This window comes from Natator depressus, chromosome 12 (assembly GCF_965152275.1).
Source record: "Natator depressus isolate rNatDep1 chromosome 12, rNatDep2.hap1, whole genome shotgun sequence".
Taxonomy (NCBI): domain Eukaryota; kingdom Metazoa; phylum Chordata; order Testudines; family Cheloniidae; genus Natator; species Natator depressus.
In genome coordinates, this window is record NC_134245.1 from 35228731 (window position 1) to 35256639 (window position 27909).

At 42.6% G+C, this 27909-nt stretch overlaps 1 protein-coding gene across 1 annotated transcript; it reads right to left on the reverse strand.

The window, feature by feature from the left end:
- Positions 1 to 993: 993 nt before the first annotated feature.
- On the reverse strand, positions 994 to 24828 carry MEAK7 (MTOR associated protein, eak-7 homolog). The gene is made up of 8 exons (XM_074968843.1): positions 24682 to 24828; positions 18499 to 18689; positions 10557 to 10787; positions 9512 to 9656; positions 8337 to 8777; positions 5379 to 5497; positions 4022 to 4201; positions 994 to 3037 (listed from the first exon to the last, which is right to left on the reverse strand). Exons 2-8 carry the CDS (start codon positions 18664 to 18666, stop codon positions 2915 to 2917), a joined length of 1407 nt encoding a protein of 468 aa, XP_074824944.1. The 5' UTR covers positions 18667 to 18689; positions 24682 to 24828; the 3' UTR covers positions 994 to 2914.
- Between the last annotated feature and the right edge of the window lie 3081 nt (positions 24829 to 27909).

Consider the following 27909-nt stretch of genomic DNA (forward strand, 5'->3'; position numbering starts at 1 on the left):
TACAGAACTTCGAGTTTCATTTCCATACAAAAGATATTGCTGAAATACTACTTGGAACATCTATAAGTTCGCCCTCTTCGTTAAAGTTACACTCCCTGATGTATGAGTTTATATTTTAGCAGTTCGTAAAAAAAAATACAATAAAGGGAGTTTTTGTTCTCTTAGTTTAAACACAGGGTGGAGAGGGCTGGGCTGGGCAAGGTTATTGTGGCAGAATATAACTTTTGCTCTACAGTAAGCACTCTGTCAGCAATTACAACATCCAAAGTTCCTTATTCACTTACTAGGAAATGCCTTGTTTCAGCATCATCTTGCTGGGCAAGTCTGTAAATAGATTCTCCTTCAGACCACTCACTAAGAGCACCACACTGTTAGATTTCTCTCTCCCCCACCAACCACCTTCACCTTATATGATCTGATTTTAAAGATAAAAAGTCCAGCTCCTCAAAGGTCACAAATCACAGGACTTCAAAGCAGTCAAATGCTGTGCTGATTTACAACAGGATGTTGCCCAACATGAATTTCCTTGACAAAACCAACCCAGTGTGGCTCTTTTTTGCTCTGACTCAGACTGTTTCAAACAAAGACAAGTCAGCTCTTAGATATTACGTTTTTGATGAAGAGCAGTTTTCGGCAATTCACTTAACAAAATTAAATACAACCAACCAACCACAATCGCTATTCTTTGGTGACAATAGCCTCCACTTGTTCCTGCTTACCATAAAATATGAACTGGCTCTTTTGGCTTAAAAACTACTAAAAAAAAAAAAAAATCCTGTAGATAACTCAGTAAACTTTTCTTCTAGAAGATTCCAGAAATGCAGCAATCTCTGGGGTGGAACCTAGAAGCTATTTTAACAGCGCTCAGTCACACTACACAATCACCTAGTACACGCAGCGAATAATAGCTAATTGAAATTGTTGGGGAAATTTCAGGAGGCAGGATGTAAAAAAAAACAAACAAAAAAAAACCTGTTACAGAAAGAACCAAATACATTTATTAATTTATTTTCTACAGCAGTTCGGCAACATATCATTTAAAATTATTATAAAAACATTCAGAGGGAAAAAAATCATGTAAAAAGTTCAATATAATTACTCAACACAGAATTTTGGGCACATTAAAGACTCTGGAACCTAACTTGATCATTTAGATAAACACATAAGAATATTAACTTAGGCCAACCTATGCTGATGAATAGGTACCACGTATACGCTAACCATTATTATGGGTAGGGTATAAAATGCATAGATGATTACCAGGGTCTACAGCAGGAGGGATTTGTCCATGTTCCCCTTTCAACAATAATTTATATATAATAATCATGAATACTACCTACTTCTCACATTATAAAGTGAAGGCACAAATACAAGCTAATTTGAATGTCCTACTTTGGCACCCAATAAAGAAGTACCAGATAGCTAAGGGTACACCAGAAAATACTTTCATTAGAGTTCACTGGAACCTGATCAAAGTAGTAAATGACCATATACACTGTTAAAGTATATTTTATGCACCATGCAGTGTCAAAAGTGAAAATCTAGACCCTTTATATGACAATGAATCCAGTCTAATACAAAGATGCTTTGATGTGATCTTCTGCTTTACTGGGAGAAAGATACCTCAGTTATACATATCAATAAAGAGATAAATACTGATTTTCAATTCCCCATGTCACTTGCTGGGGTGAAAATTCTAGTTCTCAGTAGAAGTGGGTTTTTTTTGGCAAGTAAATTACACAGCTAGAGAGTTAGCAATACTCAAGGTACTGAAATATGGATAGCTATGAATGGATTACGTTAGAAAAAAGCCCTGAATGTGACTGATTGTAGCTACTCACCAGCACAGGCAAGTGTTGTAAATAACAGAGAAGGAGCAAAAAAAAAAAAAAAGCAGTGTATCAGAGGTCAACCTATTTTTTAAAAAATGAGTGATCATTGATTTCATTGCAACAAAATCTGTAATAAGAAAATAGTTTCAAAAGTTATAGACATTAACTCTAACATTTTTAAGGCATTTGTATAGGTTTTTAGATGTATGACTCCTTATGGCATAATCACGCACTCCAGTCTCAAGCGAGACTACCTCTGAAGGCATTTTCCAAGACAATTTCCATTGACATCAATGGGAGTTATGCCTGAGTAAGAAACACAGGACTGGGCCCACTGATAGGAGTCTTTGCGGTTGAATCCCTGAATGACTCTAAGACTATTTTACAATGGGCCAAATTCTGTGCTGGCTTATTAATTCAGTGAAACTTCACTCAAATGAAGTCTAGCATAAGTCAGGGCAGAACTGGATGCAGTATATACAGAGTTCTATGTTTCTGTGTACAATCCATATATTTATGGAAAAGCTGAGCTTAAAAATAAATCCGAATTTGAAGCAGCTTTTACAGCAACAACGCAAATCAAGCACAGTCTTTATAAAGACTGAACTGGACTGTTCTACAGATACCATTTTAAAATGTTAACAACTTGTACGCTGCACAGACATTTAAATAATGAAGCTGATTTCACTGCATGCAAGGAATTATTTTCAGCTGAGGTATCAAAAGCTTGACATCTTTGAAATTCTATATACAGTCAAAGTTAATACACTGGTGACTAAGCAGCAATAATATTTGTGCTTAATATCTGCACGCAGAGAAGAAAATCAGCCTATTGCAAATGCCATCAAATTTATTTCCAGCTACAACCAGGACTTAGCCAGCTATCTAAATTCCCACTCTTCCAAAAGAAACCACCTGCAGTCATAACATCTTCCTGGATCTAACTATTACGCTAGTACTCTTTACACTGCATTTTTGTTTCAGCTAATTATACAAGTGGAAACAGATGAGAAAATATCCTGTCCAAGGAATATCCGCACTTGATGGGATCAGGCAGAACAATCCACGTTAAATGGGTCATCTTAGTTGTCATCATCCTCTTCAATCTGCTCTCGCAAACCATCACTCTGACGACTTTTTCCAGTCATTTCTAACAAGGCCTGAGCCTCGGGGTCTGTATCCAGGATGCTCTTCTTACCCTTCATCTTAAAGAAAATCAAAAAGGCAATTTAAAAGGTCATCACAAATGTCAGCAAGGTCAGGTCACAAGTAAATGAAGCTTGACTATCCATAAGCTACTTGTTTAGTTTTAAAGATTGCTATGATGGTTTCCCAGGTGCACATAAACAGAAAAGATTCACTAGGACATACCAACTACTTTGCGTCACTTCAGTGACACAAGACAGCTGTAAAGTTGGCTTAGCAGGCCAGTTTACTGTTTATGGTTGCTTTGGGTCACAAACCAGTGGGCGTATACTGGTTAATCTGACCCAATATTTCAAGTGCAGATGTGAACTTCTATGTGATTCAAATACAATTTGACAGTCTTCCTAAAAGACTAGTTCTGTTTCTATTTACAGATGTGTGTGCAGTGTATAGCCTCTGGGCCTGTTTACATAATGTGAAAAGAAAATATCAGCTGCGTAAAACAAACAACGTAACAGGCACAACTGAGGAAGATTTACTGTACAGAGTCCCCAACCTGGTCTCAGGAGCAGAGAAACTTTCATAGTCTATTTATGCACGTCTTCCTCACTTGTTCTTATTGAAACCAAGTCCCACAAAGATTTCCTGCATCCCTGACTAAATTATGGCTGTCTTAACACCCAAAATAATCCCACTCCTCTTTGGTATTTACATGCTTCAAATATATAGCATCGTGGAATCATTTAAAAGGATTACAGTAACACAGCCAATGTTTCATAGAGACAGTTGCAGTAGTCATGGTTTGTTTCATTTATGCTTCTCGTTCCAGCTGGCGCATGTACTTTGTGCTTTAAATTTCTGAAAGTGTTTAGCTGCCATAGCAATAGGGGCCAAAGAAATACATAAAATGTGATTTCTCACAATCCGGACAAAAAGTCAACATATTTAAAACATTGAAGAAATATGTTAAATATATTCTCCCTTGTATGTTTCTACACATGTAGGTTAATTCTGCCAGCTTTTGAAATACTGTATTCACTTACCACTGCGCTTTCTGGGAGATCTCCCACTGCCCACACCTCCATGGCATCTAGCGTAAAGTTTTCATTAGCTGACAGCTGAGGACTGTTGTAGGTAGTACATCTAGGTTTCGCTTTGCTGTGTCCCTTGCCATAGTTACTGTCTATCCAGAGCCCAAAGTAATCATGCTGTCCTCCCATGCCCTGTGAAATAAATCATCACATTAAATACTTATTAAACCAGAAACTAGGCCAGGGCTCAGGGGTAGATTGTAAGTTGCTAGTTTCAGTATTTATGGCTAAATTTCCAAAGCTGGTAAAATGGGGCATCTCAAATAAGCTTGTGTTTACATATCGAAATTGTATCTTTGTGTGTGCAAGCTATCTGTACAATACCCACCTTGCAGGTCCTACAGGAGCATGACAATTCTGCAGACACATCAGCTGTACCTTGCTTTGGAAATGTAACCCGCTATGTAGTCTAACAGCTACTGTTTGTTTGACAACATGCCCGTTTTAACAAGGCGATACACATTTTAGCCAAGTCTTTCCCATTTAAAGCAACAAGTACAATTTGATGTGGCTTTCTTTAAAGCAAGATTTCACTGGGACGCAGTGATTACCAAAGTCACTATTGAGGCAATGCTGACACGTTCTGTCTTAAAACATTTGCCTACTTGTTTAAAATAACTGAAATCCACCACGGTGCTGAGGACTGGTGCAAAGTCCTCTCTACCTGTAAGACCCTGTGTGGGACTGAACAGAGAACTTCCAGAGGGTAGTCACATAGAGACAGACTCTACAAACCTTGTGCGCTGTTTCTGATGGGGGTTTCTTTATGCCAGCCAGGCATAAACCAGTGAGAAGAGACTAAGGATGGCTCATCTGGATCTTCAGTTATGCAGGTCTAGGGAATCTAACACCATGTAAATGGTGTGGACATGTGCAGCCAACTCTTCGAGCCAACTGGCTAGAGTGGCAGCATCCAGAGGGCTGCATGCCAACTTTGAATGCTGTTCCCAGTCTGAGGATGGATTCCGCTCCTTAACTCCCCAGAAACTTCACCTGCCCGAAACCCAGTTACTTGGGTTAGAAATGCATGAAATGGATTTTACCCTAAACAGTTTACTGTTTAAATATGAACATCAGCTGTAAATAATCAGATAACCTGGCATCTTTACTCTGAATGAAAATGTATTAAGGTAAGAAATCCTCATAGTAAAAGTGCTGAGCTAATACACAAGGTGAAAAGGTGAAAACGTCCTTTAAGAAACACAGCACATGAAATATGTCAGCTTAAAAAGGCAGAAACAAATACACAAGACACTTTCAAAGACCAGCCACAAATCTGATTTCCAAACTGTCATTTCTTAGTACTTACGAGTCCATTTGGGATAGTTTGCTGTCCATGATTCAAATACATGTAGTGGTCATTGTATCCAGTGTATGGGTGCACCATGAGAGAGGGAGAAATGGAAAACAAAAAGCATCTGTTGTCACCTATAAATTGCAGCAGTGTAAAGTGTCAGAGACAAAACAATGGACAAAGTGTGACTTACTTATGAGTAGGACAGGAAAGCAAGATCCCAAAAAGCAGCAGCAAAACAGTTCAGAACGAGTACTGATATGTCAGCAGCGTCAGTACAGATGTTTAGTCAAGACACACAGCCAACGTCTGTTCTGTGTTATAACTGTGCAGCACCACAGACATCAATGGGATTGCATGGCTGTAAATGAGGGCAGAATCTGGGGATCATGGGTATGTTTGATTACAATGTAAGGACTGGGCTACCCACAAAACATGCATAGGTTCACCTACGTAGTTTTTAAATCCGTTTAGTTAGAGCAGCACAAACCCCTATGTGTGGACACTCTTGGTTCTATCTACAACTGGGAGGTATCAATTCAGCTTGATCGACGTAAAAAACATTTTTAGTTAAGCTTGATTCAAGTTTTGTATGTAGAGAAGGCCTAAGGGACTGATGCTTCACCGCCTTGCACCGCTGTTGTTATTTACACCTGTACAAGGTAGGTGTAAAATGCCATCTAATCAGCATGCAGCATATTATCTTTATTTTGCACAGGTGTATTTACATACAGTACAAGACATTGCTGAACTGGGGCCTAATTTGTGAAAATGTAGGCCCTGATTTGCCAAAGTATGTGCTTAAGTACTTTGCTGAATCAAAACCTCAGCTAGCATTTCCCCTGAGTTTAAGAAACTCAGAACTAAAAATGTGAAACAATATCTTGGATAATGCCCTACTGAACAGTTGGCAAGGGATCCAGACTAAAAGGTTAATTAAAACCAACAAGGTTTTAAAAATGAGTGATATGGAGTAAAATGAGTAAATATATAACTTAGGGAGTTGTATTAATAATGAGAATGTTCAACAGGGTAAGTTACCTATTAAGTCAATGCACACAGAGTTTCTATACTCACAAATCAATTATCTCTGCAAAATTTCAAAAGGATTTTAATCAAACCTCATTTTTCCTGTCTAATTTATCAGGGCAAGATATGTGCTTGAATCAATAGCTACAAGTTAAAAACTGTCCCCTGCAATATGATGTCACTGGTTTCGGTAACCTGTCTGCCATAACCGTTCTCTAAGGACAAGTGCTAAAGATCTGGTGCATGAATTCTCACCAGAAAATAACTGTGAGAATGCATAAGGCAAGCTGCATTTGAAAAGAAAACAACTTGGCCATTTAAAATTCTTCAAATCCTCTCCTCTCAAATTTCAGCCAACCCAAAGGCATTGATTAACCCACATGATTAGCAACTGACATGGCAATATATTTTGTAAATTAACCTGCTGGAATGAGAGAAACACAAAAATCATATTTATATGTTACCTTGTATATATTTTTTCTTCCGTTACTACTTCAAAAGCTAAAGTCCCCTCTGCCCAAGTTTTGTAAAGGGAAAATTAAGGGTTCAGCTAGCATGGCTAGCTTTTAGCTCCAAGGGAAACCCCTTGTTGCTGTATTTTAAACAGGAACATAAATATCCATCCATCCATATACAGAAATATCCATCTGTTAGATGTAAACATACAGAGACAAATTCTGCTGAGTTTCAGCAATGTAAATCAGGAGTCATTCCAGTGTAGGGTGACCAGATGTCCCAATTTTTTAGGGACAGTCCTGATTTTTGGGTCTTTTTCTTATATAGGCTCCTATTACCCCCACCCCATGTCCCGATTTTTCACATTTGCTGTCTGGTCACCCTATTCCAGTGATAGCTCTCCCCCTCTCTGTGTGTGTCTGGTCACCCTATTCCAGTGATAGCTCTCTCTCCCTCTCTCTCTCTCTCTCTCTCTCTCTCTCTCTCTCTCTCTCTCTCGTGTGTGTGTGTGTGTGTGTGTGTGTGTGTGTGTGTGTGTGTGTGTGTGTGTGTGTGTGTGTGTGTGTGTGTGTGTGTGTGTGTGTGTGTGTGTGTGTGTGTGTGTGTGTGTGTGTGTGGAGCAACAGCCAAACAAACTTAAGACTGCCATCTAGTGGACGTTTATTTTGATCTATTAAATAATGAAGTTTGGTGGGCCACACTCGTCTCTCGTTTACACCAATGGAGCTCCAGTAAAGCCAGTGGGTAGAACTGAAAAGAGAATTTGTTCTAGGGTATTTATTTTGTGGTCAGTAAGTCCTGCGGATTTAAAAATTGTCAATGAATAACAGATACAAACCATAAAGCAACCATCAGTACTGGATCTGAGTTCGCAATAGGGCAGAGGAACTAGCCAGGTTTTTACCAATATGCAGAATTATAATTTCATTTTGAAGTAAGGAAGCAAGCACTCCCTCATTTTAGAGAAGCATGATATGTGTTACTCCAGTAAAATTACTGAGTTCAGGAAGTGGATATGGAAAGGTATTCCTGCTAAACAACATGCAATGCAACAGATACCGATGAACCACACATCAATGACCACTGTGGCTACACTCTGGTCTTGTTAGAGCATCAACCTAGCAGGTGAAGAGACATTTTCTAAGGGAACAATAAATAAAAGAGAGAATGGTTTGATTAAACTATGTTTTGTAAGGGGCATCTACTAGATGCTGTCTTACCAATATTATGGGCAACTCTGTATGTGAGAAAACAGAAAATAAAGAGTGGAGAAGAACTACAGGGTCAACAAATTATTCTTCCACTGAGACAGATAAGCTTTTGAAATTAAGTCAAAAGATAGCCACACGTTAAAATCTGGAAGAGGACAGATTCAACTGTCTTGCAAGAGTTCCTTCCCCTTCGCTCCTTGATAAAGTCTTCATTAACACATCCCATGCTGCTACTCTAAGCCATGAGATTTTTGCAGAAAAATAAATAAATTCTTACCTTGAAATTGTGGTTTAACTTCCCATGATTCTGATGCAAACCCACCAAAGATATATCCATCCAAGTCCTTTAAAACCAATATACAGGGACCCTTGTTTATGATTTGCCCACAGAGCTGTGAAAAACTTTCTCCGTGAACCCGAGAAGAAAACAAAAGCCTCCACTTGTGCTGTAGCTCCGAGGGCAGATGGGAGTTGATGTATATGATAGATGGGATGTCAAGAAGACTAACAAATCCACTTCCTTTGATGCCCTTGCACTTTGGAACCAAATTGACTATGTTGTTAGCCTGATCTGGGAGTGAATGCAGGACAAGGAGCCCCTGCCTGATGATAACACTGAGGAAAGTAGAGATCTGTGGCACTTGGAACACCCAGTTCGCAATGGTAGTTTGATCACACATGGCATCCATGAGAGGAGGTCCCGCGAGTTTCTTCCCATCTACACAATAAACACATTAACACAAGATAACTTGTACATTTCTCACAAGGGATCTGCAAAGCTGCTTATAGCATCCAAGTCTATATCTTCCCCTAAGTATATAATTACTTGCCTTCTAATTTTTTATGGTGGAAACACTTATTCACATTTGTTCATTATTTGAACAAATAATGAACGGCAAATGGAAGGAGCTAATACTGTCCGCAAGATTAAGTAAACATATGCGTTGGAAAGGGGCATAGCTCTTGGTAACTTGGGACATCCTCTAGCTGTGTTGGAAAGATGGTTGAGAAATATGAAGTCTCAGTTACAACGTCTCAGATGGCTTCTACAAGATGAAAGATCTAATACCATGGCATAGCAAAGCATAGTCTCGTTCATCCAACATAAGCAAAGACTGCCATAAAGGGATATAAATGCACCAAAACACCAATCAACTCTAAGCCAAGTAATTCTACAATGGTGACGAGGCCTAATGAGATAAAACACGTAGCTATAAATCTGCATGACTACAAATTAGATTGAATAGGGAATTCAAATCCAAACTGTTCCCAAATTCCATCAGGAAGGGTAGGTGGGTAATTAAAATCCCCAGATCTGAATTCAACCCTCTCATTTTGGTTCTTGATCTGAATTTCTAACTCCAGGTCAGAGAGCGCAAATATCTTGCAAGAACAGCTGATTCTGCAATACTTGCACCATTTTGACATAAATTTTTTCAGTATTTTCCTTACCTTCAAGTTTCAGTTCTGATAACAGCTGAGAAGCCAGAACCTTTACTCCACTGGTAGGATCTTGAGTCTTCCCCAGATTCCAGCCCTTCAGAAGATTCCTGTAGCTCAGTACATGAACTACAGAGGTGATCACATCCTCTGTGAACTTAAAGGGCATAACATTGCCATTACAACCTTAATTCCATATTTAAAAGAAAATTGCCAAGAACACCGCAAAGCACCCCACAAGGGCATTAATCAGTGCTTATCGCAGTGATCTGGGTGACATGGACGTCGTTGCCATACGTAAATATTATGAATAACACCTGTCTGCTATAGTTAAATGTCATAAATAATCATAGGTTTCAGAGTAGCAGCCGTGTTAGTCTGTATCCGCAAAAAGAAAAGGAGGACTTGTGGCACCTTAGAGACTAACGAATTTATTTGAGCATGTAGCTCACGAAAGCTTATGCTCAGATAAATAATCATAGTTCACATTTGTTAAGCGCCTTTCCCCCAATGACATCAAATATAAATCTTAATTCTCAAACATCCTTCCATGGTATAGTAACTTTAACACATGGGTTAACTGAGAAGAAACAGAAGGTAAGAGAGTGTAATTTACAATCTAGCCCATATTGGGGGTGAAGTGGAGCTACACTGCCCCCAGAGGAACTTGGGGTGCTTGGGCTGCATCACCCCTTTTGTTTGTGCAGCTTGTTCTCCCTTTGGGCTATTCTACAGCCCCTTTGGGTGTATGAACCCTGAGTGTGCCTTGAGGGGGCAGTCTATATGCTCCTCCCAGTGCAGCCGCAGACTCTTGAGACAGGTTCACAGGGGGCAGAGAGGAAAAAGCCTATGTACTTCCATCCCCACAGGACACCTGCACTACTGCCATACGCAATCTGGCCCTAAAATGATTTGCCCAAGGTCAGAGTGAGCAAGTGGCTAAGCTAGGAAAAGAACCCAGGAGTCCTGAATCCCAGCCCGGTGCTCTAACCACTACCTCCCCAAAACATTTAAGAAAACAAAAACGAAAACACACACAAATGATCTTTTCCTTTACCTCTTGGATTTGTTTTCCCTTCACAGGCCCTTCGGTACTAGATATCATTCTCATTATTATGCTACTCTTCTCCTCTACGTTGCCTTTTAAAAGGGCTGACATAAAAATTATGAACTGCTCCTTAACAATCTGTTCACTTGACCCCGATGACTTCCCCGTCAGGTCAACACTTTTCATTCCACTGTATAGCCTAAAGGTCATTTGCTCCGGTAATGCTTCCTGGACATGGGCCTGTCAGAGAAAGAAGAGTTAAGGACAGATTTTTAACTAGGAAAAACAAGACTTCTATACGCCGCTAAAACAGTCCAGCTGATCTGTGCCTAGGTTTACTGGTTACGAACTGAATATCCCACTATCTAATATGTATTAGAGCAGGGATTGGAAACCTTTGGCACAGGGCCCGCCAGGGTAAGCCCCCTGGCGGGCCGGGCCAGTTTGAGGGAAGCAGCGCGGGCCAAGGGATTTGCTGGCCCCCACTTCCCACAGCCCCCATTGGCCTGGGACGGTGAACCGCAGCCAGTGGGAGCCGCGACTGGCCGAACCTGAGAACGCGGCAGGTAAACAAACCTGCCCAGCCCGCCAGGGTGCTTACCCTGGCGGGCCGTGGGCCAAAGGTTGCCGATCCCTTTATTAGGGTGAAACCTTCACAGAGGATCACTTCTCAAAGAGGCAGTCCCCATCTTCATCAACTACTTTATAGTATCTCCAAGGTTTCCAGTAGAATTTTGTAAGACCTTTAGTTACTTAGAACTTAATAAGCCATAGGTTCAAAACAAACAAACGGAAATACTTCTTCACACAACACACAGTCAACCCGTGGAACTTGTTGCCAGGGGATGTTGTGAAGGCCAAGAGTATAACTGTGGTAAAAAAAGAATTAGAAAAGTTCATGTAGGATAGGTCCATCAATTGCTATTTAGCCAAGATGGTAAGGGATACAACCACATGCTCTGGGAGTCCCTAAACCTCCAACTGACAGAAGCTAGGACTGGAAGACAGGGGATGGATCCCTCAAAAATGCCCTGTTCTGTTCATTCCCTCTGAAGCATCTGGCATAGGCCACTCTCAGAGACAGGATGCTGGCCTGGATGACCATTGGTCTGACCCATTATGGTCGTTCTTATGTAAAGGCCAGGGTAATTTTATAGTAACTATCTTAAACTTGAACTTGTAAAAAGTTAAAAACAGTCAAGTGAAGGATTTCTGTAAGAAAACACCGTTTCAAAGATCCGTAGCTCAGTTAGTCAGAACAAAGTTCTGAATGTATTATGCCAGTTTAAGATGCTTCTTTTTGGAAATATAGCTCACAAATGCATTTAAAGAAATAGGTAAGTGAAATCCCCCCCTCCACCCATTTTGCCTCTTAGAAACCAAATGCAGACAAGATAATTAACTCTGAAAAGTAACTACAATGCATGTATAGTAACTACCTGTAGAAGTTTCAGAGTAGCAGCCGTGTTAGTCTGTATTCGCAAAAAGAAAAGGAGTACTTGTGGCACCTTAGAGACTAACCAATTTATCTGAGCATAAGCTTTCGTGAGCTACAGCTCACTTCATCGGATGCATACTGTGGAATATACAGTGGGAAGATTTATATACATAGAGAACATGAAACAATGGGTGTTACCTCTCCTGCTGGTAATAGCTCACCTTAAGTGATCACTCTGGTTACAGTGTGTCTGGTAACACCCATTGTTTCATGTTCTCTATGTATATAAATCTCCCCACTGTATTTTCCACTGAATGCATCCGATGAAGTGAGCTGTAGCTCACGAAAGCTTATGCTCAAATAAATTGGTTAGTCTCTAAGGTGCCACAAGTATTCCTTTTCTTTTTACCTGTAGAAGGATTTTTACTCTGCATAGCAATAGCCAAAATTCAATCAGTGGGCCAAATCTAGTTCACCTTATTCATGTAAAGAGTCCCACTGATGCTGGACAACAGAAATCAAAGTGACTTATCATGAGAGTAAGATTTGGATTACTGTCTAATTTCTATCCAGCTTAATACAATATATCATAGACATACAATATTAAAGGAGATCTCCGGCTCTTGACTTGAGAAGCTTTCATAGTATATAAAATAACTAAAGGATTTTAAAATAAAGTATACAAAATATATACATCACTGGAACAGAATGTGATTACATAGCATAACACAGGGGTGGGCAAACTACAGCCCGCGGACCACTTGCAGCCTGTGGGACATTTTTTATCTGGCCCTCAAGCTCCGGCCAGGGGAGCGGGGCCAGGGGCTTGCCGCACTCCGGCTGGGGGAGCAAGACCAGGGGCTTGCCACGCTCTGCCCAGAGCTCCCAGCCCCCACCTCAGTGATTAGCAGTTCATTTTGAGCACCATCTTCTGGGAAGATTCTTCTGGCACGCAAAACGCCACATTGCACAGGCCTGACTTCACCACCCCCACGCAGCAGCGTGCCAAATCCCCTCCCGGTTTCCTTTGGCTTCCTTTGGAGCCTCGAGTGGAGGGAAACCGTCAAGGGGCCGCAGATGCTCCCGTCCTAGCTTGGGGGCCTCCACATGTGGCACAGCTGCCTTGGTGTGACACTGCCAACAGGGCCCCTAGGAGTCCCTGGTACCGCCCTATGGATCCCTCCGTGCGCCACACCTCATGAGTCCTCTTGCCACACTGCGGCAACATCCCTTACTATATACAAACTTTTAACGAACACAACAGCGCAAACAAAACTCAAAGTACAACAGTAAGAACATTTTTGGGAGGAGGCTGGGGCATAAAGTTACAGGTGAGTTTACGCCTGCCTCTTCTTGTCCACATGGGTTCTGGGACAGAGTGCCATGGCTCAAAATTGTCAGAGGCACTGACACCCGACAAATCCAGGCTACAGAGAGGACCCAGTTTTTTTCACAGTGCATGCCATCTTGTAAAACAGCAGTTTGAAATAAGGGCAGCAGTTAGGATTTTCTTTTCCCTTTCAAAAATGAGTGCTACAAAAAAAAGAAAAGTGGACAGTGAGCGTCGGGTTTTCAACAAAGAATGGAATGCAAAATATTTTCTCACAAACGTGAACTCGAAGGCTGTATGCCTGATTTGTCAGGAGAGCATCGTGGTGTTCAAGGAGCACAATTTGAATCGCCATTTTTCAACGAAACATCCTAATTATGCCAGCAATTTAACAACTGAGGAAAGGGCGAGGAAAGCTGAGAAACTCATCATGAACTAAAAAGCTCAGCAAAATATTTATTTGCGACAAGCTGCAGTTCAGGAAGCCACTACAAAGGCACGTTATGTTCTGGCATTTAAAATCGCTAAACAAAATAAGCCTTTTGCTGAAGGGGAGTTTTTGAAAGAATGCATGGTTGACGTTTCTGGCATGCTGTGCCCGGACTACCAAAACAAATCTGAGAACATTAGTTTGTCATTATTCGCCGTGTAGAAGTGATTGATGAACATCTGGCTTCCGAGTTGAACAAGAAATCACAGGACTTTACGTTTGTTTTCATTAGCTCTCGATGACAGCACTGACATTAAGGACACGGCACAGCTACTGAGGAATTTCTCAGTACTTTGTCAGAGGAATTGATGAGAAATTTGAAATCACGGAGGAATTTTTATCAATGGAATCAATGAAAGGCACAACTAAGGGATCAGATTTATACGAGAGGGTGCCTGGGTGCCTTGAACATCTGAAGCTCCCCTGGAGTAAACTGGAAAATGTAACCACAGATGGATCACCAAATTTAACTGGGAAAAACGTAGGACTTTTAAAAAGAATTCAGGACAAAGTAAAAGAAGACTACCTTGATAAAGAGGTGATTTTTCTGCATTGTATTATACATCAGGAGGCCGTCTGCAAAAATGTCCTGGACATTGATCATGTTGTTCGCACAGTAGTGAAAATAGTGAACTACACAAGAGCGAGGGGACTTAATTATTGGCAATTCATTTCCCTTCTTGAAGACACTGATGCCGAACACCAGGACTTATTTTATCGTACAAATGTGGGCTGGCTCAGCCTGCGAAAGGTATTGCAGCAAGTGTGAGAGCTCAGAGATAAAATTCGTACTTTTCTGGAGATGCAGGGGAAAGAAAATGATTTCCCTGAATTAAAGAATTCACACTGGGTGTGTGACCTCACTTTTGGTGTGGATATCTTGGCACATTTAAATGAACTTAATGTAAACCTGCAAGGAAATAATGTGTTTGTACACAAATTGTATTCTAGTGTGACAGCTTTCAAAGCCAAGTTAGTCTTATTTTCAAAAGAAATTAAGGACAAAGTGTTTGCTCACTTTCCAACAGTGAAATACTTGGAAATGTCACCAGAGCAGAGAGAAAATTACAGCAAAATTTTGAGTGACTTGCATGGAGAATTTTCTCATCAATTCTCTGACTTTGAGAAGACAAAGAAGACACTGGAGCTGGTGTCATGCCCACTGTCACTTCACTACAAGAAAGCCCCACAAGAATTACAATTGCAGCTCACTGATCTCCAGTGCGATTCCACCTTGAAGGAAAAGTACAATTCAGAAAAACTGGAAGAGTTTTATGCCTCCTTGAGTGAAACAAAGTTCCCAAATATCCGCAAGGTGACACAGAAAATCCTTGTTTTGTTCAGTTCCACCTATGTGTGTGAACAAACATTTTCCCTGCTGAATTACAACAAATCTAGCTACAGATCCCAGTTAACTGACCAGCATCTCAGCTCAGTATTGCGGATTTCCACAACAAGAATGACACTGGCCTTTGATGCCATTGTAAAAAAGGGTGACCAGCTGCATTGTTCACATTAATCAAAGAGGGCGTGGAAAGGGGTTAAGTTTGGTTTAATTATTGTAATACATTGTTATGATGGTATATTTATAATAGTAAGTAAGGTTTTATGTTTACTTCCACTAAAATGTATCTTTATTAAATAACGTTTATTTGAATATCTCTGAATTGTTAATTTCGTGAGCGTTCATGGCCCACCATATAATTTCCATACCCACATGCAGCCCTCAGGCCAAAAAGTTTGCCCACCCCTGGCATAACACCTAAGGGAGAGTATGTAAAGCACTTCACATAATATGTTCAATACGTTGAGCCTAATTCATCCCTCATTTACACTGGTGTAAAAGCAGTCAGAGATCAGAATCAGGTCCCTTCAGTGCAGTGCCCTTTCTAGTAATCCCAGTGAAATAAATGGCTACACTCCTGCGGACATCAGTGGAAGCTGGACCACACGCTATATGTACAGCAAAGCCAGTATGAAGGGCTCAATACCACTCCCACTGATGTCAATGGTAAAACTCCCATTGATTTCAGCCGGATCAGAACTGGAACCCACAGTCTAAGGGCAGGTTTACACTACTGCTTAAGTCCATCTAACTTACGTTGCTCAGGGGTGTGAAAAAGAGACACACACACCGAGTGACGCAAGTTACAGCAACCCAAGCGCTATCCACACTGGCACTATGCCAACGGGAGAACGCTTTCCTGTCAGCATAGAGCATCTTCACCAGACGTGCTACAGTGGCACAGCTGCACTGGTGCACCAGTGTAGAGCTTCTAGGTTAGCCCTGCCCTTAGATATTATAGCATAGTATATTGAGAGAGGGACTGACACCTAGGGTACTGGTACATAAAGAAGTTTTCTAAAAGTGCCATAGTATCTTAAAGTGAGACAAGTAGCAGGAACTTATGCCATGTCTACATGATGGGTGCTAGAGTGCACAGCTGCAGGGCTGCAGTATGCCACTATAGGGTGTAGTGTACACATGGATGGAAGGGGCTATTCCATTGATGTAGGTCAGTGTTTCCCAAACTTGGGATGGTCGCTTGTTCAGGGAAAGCCCCTGGCGGCCGGTACATCCCTTGGCCCGCGTAGCTTCCCGCAGCCCCCACTGGCCTGCAGCGGCAAACCACAGTCAGTGGGAGCCGCGATCGGCCTAACCTGCGGATGCACCAGGTAAACAAACCGGCCCGGCCTGCCAGGGGCTTTCCCTGAACAAGCAGTGTCCCAAGTTTGGGAAACACTGATGCAGGTAATCCACTTCCCCGAGCAGTGAGAACTAGCTCGACAGAAGAATTTTTCCATTGACCTAGCTGTGTCTACACCAGGAGTTGAGGGGCTTAATTACTCCACTAAGGAGTGTAAAATTTTTCCATCCTTGGGTGATGTATCTCGGTTGATGTAAATTTTAAGTGGAGACCAGGGCTTAGCTAAACATCTTACCTGAAGGCTGTCGCACCTTCACAGAGCAAAATTATTTGCTTCCCAGCTCCCTTCACCACCATTACTATTGCATTGTTTTGTCATACTGGTAGATATGACATTTATTAGATTTGAATTTTTTTCCAAAAGGATGCCTAATAAACATTTAAAATAAATTTACACCTATATTTGAATTTGGAATCCTTTTCTAGAATGGTATGAAGAGAACTAATTACATGGGCCATGGATCTCTTGAGAAGACACAAAATAGCAATGTCTATTGTATCCCTCACCATCTCCATTCATTATTACTATTTGTACTATGGTAACATCTAAAATCTTATTGTGCTAGGCAGTGTAAAAATGAAAAGTGAATAACAGTTGTTGTCCCGAACAGCTTTGGCACAGATTTTTAAAGAAAGCTAGGTGCTTTTGAAAAATCACACTGGGCATCTATCTACATTTTTAGGTGTTAAATACTTTTAAAAAGCTGGCCCTTACAATCTAAGGGCAGATTTACACTTACAGCAGCGTGTAGAGAACAGACACTGCATACTCAGCTAGCATGAGTTTAAAGAGCTGGGTCCATGGTGAGGCACAGCTTAGGCGAGTAGAATAGAAGCATGCCAGAACCTGAGGGTAGATACTCTACACGGCTCTCTTCAGGCTCCAAGCACTGCATGCCACATCTACACTGCTATTGTTAGCAGTGTAGTGTCCCTCTGGCTCCCCTCTGCCAGAGCCATTCCCCATAGCAGGGAAAGATTCTGGCCATGGGAAGATGCTCTGGCAGAGGAGAGGCAGTGGGGAAAGGCTCCGGGAGCTTCCTGCTGCTGGAGACTGCCCCATCTGTCTTCCCCCGGCAATGCCTTTCACTGCTGCATGTAGCTACACATTCCCTATATGTTGCCACCAGTGGACAAGGACTACACTGATAATATAGTCAAAAGGGTAGCTGGGAAAACAGAGGCATAGAGAGGGGATGTTACTTGCCCAAGTTCACAGAGCAAGTTAATGGCAGAGCTGGGAAGATAAAGTAGGTCTCTTGGATCCCAGTTCAGTATCCTATCACTAAACCACATGCCCTTTTCACTGAGTTCTTATTTAACTGATCCTATTCTGTAGTGTATATTAAAACACACTTTTAATATTATTTCAGTTTAGACATTTGACTGCTGTCACACTAAAGTTATCAAATGCTACAAAAATATTTTTCCTCCTTTTACTTGATTAGAAAATTAATGCAAAGTTAATCACAGAGTGTAATATGTGTTAATTTGCTAAAACAGACAGCCATGGCTTAATCACGCAAAATTAAATGTTCTCACTTCAGTACAAGGGTGAAGATTAGTGGCTGCGAGTGTGGTCAAGAATGACATAACCAAACATAAATCTAATTATGTTACAACTTGCCAAGAAATTCTGTAAATTACAACATACGCATAAATTCTGGGTAAGAGAAATATTCTCTCCATTTGTTGGCTTCTGCAAAACATATTCATATTCGGGCTAAGATACATCAGAATCAGACCTGTTGTTTATTTAGTTGGGTGCAATTGTAGAGATATTGAGTACAAATAAACCTCAGTTATTAATAATCTTGAACTGTAAGAAAAAAAATTAAATATGTCTATCCCCCTCAAAAATAACTAATATGCAGTTAAAATGAAATAACACCTAAAATTAACTACCCATGAATCTCTATTTCTTCTCTAGAAAAATAGTCAATAAATTACATGACAGACATATTAAGCATGATAGGTTTTCTTGCCTTTAACATTGCCAGGGTCACAGCTTTTCTGGTAGCTTTTCCAGTCTTTAGTCCTCCCGATCCATCCGACCCAGATAAGGTATCAAATACTTCATCGATATCTGTCTTTTCCTCAGGAAGAAACCTTGAAAGGTGATTCTCATAGCAACTGCTTTCCACATTTCCCATCTTTTCAAAAAAGTGATGGAATCCTATGAGGAAGAAGAAAGGAAAAAAGAAGGATAAAAGCCTGGGAAAAACAAGTAATTTGGGGGGGGAAAATACCTCAACACCGAATAGAAAAAACTCCTCACACATATGTGCAAGTTTTGTGAAGGGGATGGGGGGAATAATCAAATTAGTCATAATATATCGCTGCTAGGACGCTGTGAAAGCAAAGATTGAACACACTTGAAGAAGAAAAATGTGAACATTAAATATGATTTTAAAAAAATATACGTAGTGTAAGTTGCACACTGAACCCACCCTTTCTACCAATACAAACATCATTTGGGGCTTATCAAATGGAAAAACCAATATGATTTAATGATTAAATTAGCATCAACAGAGTTAATGTAAAACTGTCAGTTGGAACACATCAGGAAATGCAAGTGAAGAAGTTGGTTATGGAATCGTTTTGATGGATTATGCTATTTGTTTCTGATGGGTTTACGGGCTGAAGCCAGCTCTGCTAATAATACATGACAGGAAAAAAACCATCGGTCATAAGTAGGGTCTCACTGAAGGGTCTCACTGAAGAACACTGAAGATAATTTTTTTCTATAGACTGACTTCATAATTAATTCAAACAGCAGCCAAGGAAAATAACATGACAATGCACTCAGAGATAAGGGCTCAATAACCTGGTTCGTATGGTGCTGGTAACTCATGAGAGATGATACCCAACCCACAGGACTATTATGTTAAACAACACCCCTGTACTGTATAGAGTAGACTCTCCAATGTTAACATAAGTTCCCATACTATTTAGGTAGGTAACCTGCTTGACAATATCTTGACTAGCAGACACTTCCTCTGCAAAGGATTAAGGCAATGGTGCCTTAGTGTCTAATTTTGAACAAGACAGTTATTAAGGATTCTCAGCAAATGAACAGGCCTAGCCCTGGCAGCACAAAGGGACAGCTGCAACCCACATGAAACCAGTTCTCTCCAGAGCTCGAGAGGAAGAGAAAATCTCCAAAAGGAGAACAGCCTTTTAAAAACTCAAAGGCTGAGAACTTTAAAAGGGAGGAACAAAAGGGACAGGACATACTTTTGGAAAAAGAGGGGACCTTCTAAGTTGCCAAAGCACCATCTGAGGCTTCACCAGAAGTGTAGTCCAGGAAAAAGGGGAGTTGGAACCCTGAAAGGACACTGGCCAAAATCCCAAAGAATGCTCAAGAGTGATCAGGAAACTGAGGCAGAGGGTTTGTGACCAGGAAGTGTCAGAGATGCCACAGATGGTGGCTAGAGCCTACCCAGTGACCAGGGGGAGCTCAAAATCACACAGGCCCAGCATGTGGGTCCAAATACAATAGCCAGGTTGAGTTTCCAATAGGAGGAGCTTTACCAGGGCTATGACACCTATTAAGGGATTCATTTTCACCCTACATGCCCATTAAACCTAATGGTGTGTACATAAAAATATCAAGGTGGCAGACTCTGAAACGTTAAACAGATGACTCAGTCATCTAATCACATCAACCTGAAATGACAAAAAGAATGATTTTTTAAAAAAATAATAACAGACCAAATGTTAGTCTACATCTCCTAGACCAGATTCTGATCTCAGTTATACAAGAGTACACTTGGAGTGAATCTACCCATTTCAGAGCCTCCAGATTTACATCAGCGTCACCAAATTGAAAGCCTAGTCTGAATTTCATTAAACATGTGTTTTATTCATTTTTAAGCATTTCATTTAACCTTTAAGACAAAAATAAAGTGTATACAAGGATCAGTCACCTCACAGAAGTGCATACACTTAACACATCCCAGTACTATTCACTGATTTATGTTAAAGTGCACAGCCACATCCTCTACTGGTGCTATAAACATGTTTTTAAATCAACAGCAAAACAGCAGTTCTTTTTATCAAACGAGGTCTCCTGATGGAAATACAAATTCATGACCAGCGTATGAAAACGATGAATAATGACATTACTACAGAGTGCAGGTCTCTTAAGACAGCCTAAGAGAAGGTATCAAGAGTGACAGAAACAGGACTTCTTTGATGTAAAAGACCTAAAAATCTACTCCTCTTGGGGTATATACTGCAGGCCGAATTCCCCATTCCCCTACACGCTCTTGATGCTGCTCCGGAGGTGTAAAAGAGTCATAAAAGGTACTGGATCTGCCCACTGGGAAAGAACCTTACATAGAGGTTTCCTTGGCTAACATATAGCCAACATAACCAGATCTTTGCCATCTTCCTTCACAACTGCCATAATAAGCAACATACTGGAAGTAGGGGGTTAATCTAAGTGCTGCTTTGCTCCAGCTACCCTCAGTTGCCTCAAGAGCCACTAATGGGCCACAGCCACTAGGGGGCACAGTCATGAGGCTGTCCTAACTAGGCTGTGAGTGAGATGCCTCACAGTATAAAGAGAAACAAAGTAGGTGAGGTAATATCTTCTCTTAGTCCACTACAATATATTTACCTTACCCACATTGTCTCTCTAATATCCTGGGACCAACATGGCTACAACAATCATGGTCTGGAGAGGTGAAAAGGCAGCTTAAAGCCACCTTTCCTGTACCTCCATTCTGTTTCTGTGTTGAGCATAGTTCAGCCAGGACACTCAATCGGGCTCTACATATTTTAGGAAAAGATTTGCTACCTTCCATTTAGTTTTGAAAAAGGTATTAGTGATGAACAAGTCTACTTTAATAGCTGCCAACAAACCTATTTCACCCATGATGATTTAAACATGTTTTTTCAAAGTTTGCAAACCCTCCTTGGCTTCTGTAGAACCAAAACCCACCCTCTCGGCTGTCACCACAACCCTTTTCACCCTTCTTACTGGAGAACTCTGCAGTCTAAGAAGTCATCTGTCTACAACGCAGTGGAATCAACAAACTATCAAAGCTTTACCTGTACATTCCCCCTCCCCAAGTTACTTTTCCGTACAAACACACAAAGTTAAATATCAACAACTTCTAGCGGACAAGCCATAGGGAGATAGTAAAGGAAGGAAATTCAACTTGAGATGATTTCCCGGGCCTAATTTCTCGTGCTGCTGAATTCATTGTGAGGTGGTGTTAGCTAGGTATTTGAGGCAAGTTGAAAATGTGCTGTGACGGGATCCCCGGGGTGCAGCCTGGGATTGTGGGACCACTGTGCCCCCTTATCTCTCTCCAGCCTGGGCTGTCTCTCATAATGCCTTGCTAGTGACCAGCACCAAACCCCTCCAGGTGCTGTTATCACTCAGCACAGCCGCATTTGGAGACCCAACGCCCAGCTAGATTGCATGAATGCTCCCAGAGCCACATATGAATCACACAGAGAACGGCACCAGAGCCAAATCTCCCCAGCTCCCAACACTGTACCTCAGGAATATACTGTCTTGCACTGCTCAAGATGAGCAATGCAGATTTATTAATTGGTTCACCACTTCATCAGTGGAAAGTGGATATACCTCAGCCTTTGCAAAACCTGAGCAGATTTGCCACACACTTCATACAAACTCACTGGTAAAGATAAACAGTAAAACAAATTTATTGACTACAAAAAAGAGATTTTAAGTGAAGTTAAGTGATAGGCAAAAAGTCAGAGTTAGTTACCAAAAGAAATAAAATATAAGCACTCAGTCTAAACTCTCAACCCTAGTAGACTGGGCAACATCTAGATTAAGCAGTTTTCCCACTCCACTGGATATTGCAGTTCAAGGCAAGATGGGCCCCCTGTATTCGGTTTTATAACCTCAGTCCATATGCTTGGAAAACACAAGTCTAGGCATGTCTGGGTGGTCATTGCTGAGTCTCCAGGCAAGGTTGAGCAATTCCCCTGGTGTGGCCTCATGCAGATGAGTCACTGCATTGCAGCTCCCTTGCTGGACAATGGTTGTTGATGCGTTGTTTGACACCTTGCCCCGGTGTTGGTTACTTTTCTTGCTGTTGCCTCTGGGGAGCTAATATCTGTCTGATTCCCCAACTTACAGCATGTTTTAGTGACGACCATACAACACATATACTTCATATACATTAATGATGTACATATATGTAGAGTTACCGGATAGCACCTGTGAAAAAACAGGACAGGGGATGGGGGGTAATAGGCACCTATATAATAAAAAGTCCCCAAAAACGGGACTGTCCCTTTAAAAACAGGACATCTGGTCACCCTACATATATGGATAGAGAAATGGCTTTCAGTGGATCATAACTTTCCCCCTGATACATATAAAGCATATAAAGGAAGGTAAGATCATGATTATATAAAAATGAGGACTATGGGGGTCCTAGGACACTCCCTCAAGGTATAGAATATCACAAACTAGAAAATAAATCCTGGCCCCACTCCTTCCAGGGCTGCAGCAGAACTGATGAAGTTCTACTTTATGGAGAGCAAAAGAGATGTAGGACCACACACGGGAGTTTGTATTCCCCATATGCTGCAGAACTGTGTTCTGGGTGGGCTCCCCGTACTCCACAGTGCAAGGGTTTATGTGGGAGGGGTAAAGTGACTCATGACCATAAGAAGATGCTGGGTGGACAGGGGTGGCATGGATTGGAGATGGGCTGCTTCCCTGTGTGCCTGGGCGGTTCAGCCTGCATCCATGCAAACTCAAGGCTTTTCAGAAAATCCAACAAACCCCAGGCTAGCACCTGTTGGGACAAGGCTCCTTAACTAAGCAGATCCACTAGCCATGCCTGCCTGCGCTACTGAGCCTGGAGGAGGATTCCTTGCCCACCGCCCCCATGCCCTGTAGATCTCCCTGTGCACAGCCTGGTCACTCAAACTGTGAGCAAGGGCTGAGATTCGGCCCTACGGAAACACTCAAGAGTTTCAAACAGATTTACCATCCTGTCCCAATAGCTGCTGGGTGGGGGCTTCCTGAAAGGCCTTACACTGAGGCCTCCCCGGGTGCAGGCCGCATGACCCCAACCGAGGGCAGCACCCGCCACTGCCCAGCCAGCACCTTCCAATGGACATGAGTAGGCTTGGAAGAATCAGAGTGTTATCAGTAAAAGTTGATTTCACCGGGCACCCGCAAACGGCCAATAAACATTTCTGTTTATGATGATCAAAATTAACAGATGGGCAAAGCCAGCAAAACGCTGCTTGGTAACTTATTAGAGTTCGATGTAAGGATATTTATTTCATGTATTCTGACACTGACAATGTGTGTTTTAATGCTTCCAAAGCTTTGACTTTGTGACTGTCAATACCTGCTGTCATTAACGAGTTACAGTGAGTGCCCCCCATCCCTCCTTCCCATCTCACAACTGTGAAAATCTGCAATCGATAAAACTAAAAAAAAATGCTTAAAAATAAGCATCACTGTTATAAAAAAAAAAATGGCAGCGATGTTTGCAGGCCTAAAGCAGCACCTCCGAGCCCCAGGCCAATAATCCCTGTGCCTTAGCAACAGGAACATGAACCGCCCTTCATTCACAGAATCTCGGGGCTGGAAGGGACCTCAATCTAGTCCAACCCCCTGCTCAGAGCAGGACCAGTCCCCCATTTTTTCCCCCAGATCCCAAAGGGCCCCATCAAGGATTGAACTCACAACCCTGGGGTGAGCAGGCCAATGCTCAAACCACTGAGCCATCCCTCTCCCAACAACATGAGCTCTCCCCTCCTCCTTAGCTATTCAGGGTATTGCTAAGGCACGGGCCACCCAGGCAGCCAGGGGCTAGTATCTAGGGCCCCCGGCATGAATACTAATGAGCCAATACTCAGTCAGAGTAATAATTAGCCCAGGGTATACACACGCCGACTCATTAATATGCACAGGCCGGCTGATGAAAAATACGTGAGCCGTCCCCGGCTAATGGCCGCGCCCTCCGCCCGGGGCACGAGACGCAGCTTATCCCCGGAGCCGCAGTAACGAGCACCAGGGGCCCCCAACACGCGTGAGCCTGAGGAGGAGTTAGGAGGGCGCCCAATTCCTAATACCGCCCCGCCGTAATTAATATTCATGGACACGCCCCCTCGTTACTATTCACAGGCCCCCTCGTCCCCGATTCTCCGCCCCTCACCTGGCCGCGGCTGCGCGGGACCGCTCCGGGTCGCTCCCGGCCTCTCCTCGCAGCGGCCGCCTCACTCCCGTCCCGAGCGGCAGCGAATGACGCGCTCCTCCCTCCGCCGAGACTGGCCCCCTGCCGGGGCGGCAGCGCGCCGTGAAGGGGCGGGCCCGAGGCCTGACTGATGGGTCGCTCCGCTAATAGGAGGGCGGCTCCGGGTAGGGTCCCAGGCTCTGTGGGAGGAGCTCTGTGGCGAGCACGCTGAATGGGCCGGGTCTAAGGCGTGACGTCAGGCTGATGGGCGGGTTCTCTACAGCAGGGGTTTCAACCAAGATGGCCGCCCGGGCCACACCCCTCTTACGTCATCGCTAAAGGCCGCCGTGGCTTGAGGTGATGGAGTCAGGTTCTCTGACTAGGAGAGGGAGGCCCACCGCCTTCTGCCGGGCCAGCCATGGGTCATAGCCCTGTTCTGCGGGGCCAGCCATGGGTCATAGGCCCTGTACTGCTGGGCCAGACCCTGTGTCATCTGAGTCAGCCCGTGTCTCATAGGCCCTGTACTGTGAGACCAGCCCATGACTCATAAGCCCTGTACTGCGGGACTAGCCCATGTCTCAGGCCCAGTATTGCCAGGGCCAGCCCATGTGTCCTAGGCCCTGTACTGTGAGGCCAGCCCGTGTGGTGTAGCCCTGTATCATAGCCCTGTACTGCAGGGCCAGCCGGTTGTCATAGGCGCTGTAGTGCTGAGTCAGCCCATGTCTCATAGGCCCTGTACTGTGGAACCAGCCTCTGTGTCATAAGCCTGTATTGCCAGGACCAGCCTGTGTGTCAAAGGCCGTGTGCTGCAAGACCAGCCTATGTGTCATAGGCCCTATCGTGCCAGGCCAGCCCCTGTATCAGAAGCCCTGAACTGCTGGTCCGTTACGGAGCATCCCATACTGCTCTAATGCTGGGGCCAGCCTGTGTTTCATGGGCAGAAGGGGCCAGCAGTACAGAGCCTAAGGTGGGGTTAGCCTATGCCATAGGCAGGGTGCTGCTGGCCTTTCAGAAAGAGTCTCCCCGTATAGTGCTGGGAGGAGTCTGCCATGGGGCAGGAGGATGTAGGCTTTCTTTCCCGCTTGTCTCTGTTGTTGCCATGACATTCTGTATGTCCCCACTGTGCACCTCAGGGACAGCCATGATGTAGGTAGCTGTGGATTCGTGACAGTATCACAGGGATTTCAGCCTCTCCTTTACCACGTGATTTACATGATGAATAGCACAGGGAGAGGTTGCTGTGAATCAAGTTTTGTAAATAAGCTGTGTGTAGTCCTGAAGGTTAAGTTTACAGGGGCTTCAGATCCAATGATCATGTCTTCTGGCTTGAAGAGCTGTGTGTGTGTAGAACACAGGGATAATAGACTTTAACAAGATTGGTGTAGAAATACGATGATGCATTTAAGGAAATTGGTTGGAGCTGAGGGGAAATCAAAAGTGGAAAACTAGGACGAATATCAGATACTGTTCAAAGAAAAGGAGTACTTGTGGCACCTTAGAGACTAACAAATTTGTTTGAGCATAAGCTTTTGTGAGCTACAGCTCACTTCATCGGATGCATCAAACACATTTGTTAGTCTCTAAGGTGCCACAAGTACTCCTTTTCTTTTTGCGAATACAGACTAACACGGCTGCTACTCTGAAACCTGAGATACTGTCCAGGAGCAGAGCCCACAGTCAAGCCGACTTACAATTGGACATATAAAGAGATTCTTATATGCTCATGTAACCCATGATTTGGACACTAATATATACTTGCATATATCAGGACTTGCTCACACATCAGTGTCTGCATGCAATCAAGTTGAATGCTTGCAAGAGGTCAGACTGTTTTAAAACTTTGACCCAACAGGTCAGTAAAATCTGGGTAAAAGGGGAGGTGAAATCTGTAGAGATGAAACCGGAAATATTAAGAAACACAAGAACTGGGAAGTTCTAATAGGAACAGAATAATAAAATAAGATAGATTGTGAACTGCAAAAAACCAGCCCTTTTCAAATAATGAATAAAAGAACCCCCTGGGCTATTTAAATTGAGGGCTGTTCATTTGGAAATAGGATAGGAAGTGGTAAATACATTTTTTGCTTTCCTTTGTACATAGGAAAAGACTAGAGTTCTGCCTAGGTCAGGTAAGAGGAAGGATAAAGAAAATGGTATAAGATATAAAAAAGAATAAGATTGGAAGTCCTCGATCCTGGACGAAACTTATGGTCCTTCCTTATTTATGTTGATTCATAATTCTGGGGTCCTGGCTGATCCCCAAAGGATTAACCATTAATTGAGGATTAATCATTTCTTAAAGGTCTGCAGTTAGGCTATGGAGCACTGCTGCAGGAGGAGGGAGAATTTCTCCTCACTAGGAGGCAGAGTCAAGTTGTGACTTGACTGCAGTGAGTGTTGACTGGCCTCACCTTGCAGTAGTGCTAAGGTTATGCAATTAACAGTCAGCAGGCAGTGATTCAGCAGGAAGCTTGCAAGAGCAGCTAAACAGGGCTCAGTGGTAGCTAGATGTGGGGGACTGTGGAAACAGCTTTCTTGCGAGAGGTATGAAGGGCTAAAGACATAGCTGGGAGAGACTAGGGACAAGAGGGTGGAATATGAGAGTAGAGCGGAGTTTTCTTGGCACCTCCTTCCGGTTAAAACCCTTAGAGGAAAGATATACAAAAAACCTCAGGTTCTAAGGGTTAAACTGCGGTCCTGCTGTTGGAAAAATGATGAGTGTTATGCCGGTTTGCTGACTGCAAAATAAAGGCTATATATAATGTGCTGAGAGTGGAAAGCAAGGTTACAGGGACGGTGTTGGGCATGGGGCATTCTTTGGATCTGAGATATAAACATTTATGAGACTATAATTACCTAGCTTAGCTGAGGTTGATGCATAATTGTTCACAGAACTTGCCATTTTCAAATCAATAAATGTTTCAAGGATTTCTTTTGACTTCAGGGAAAGTAACCTTTAGCAGAGATATGCTGCTTAAATGGCCCTTATTTGCCCCTTTCTAGTTCACTTTTTTGGTCTCCCATCAAACTTCAGTGCTGAGGTTTAGGCTTGAGAGGAAGATGAGCAACTTCCTTCAAAGCCAGCATTGGCACCATTTCACAAATCTGGTGACTGGTTAAATCATTTAACAGTTTAATCATTTAACATTCAATAACAGTAATGATTCAGCCTCTTCTACAACCAACCATGTCACTTTTTCCACACACAAG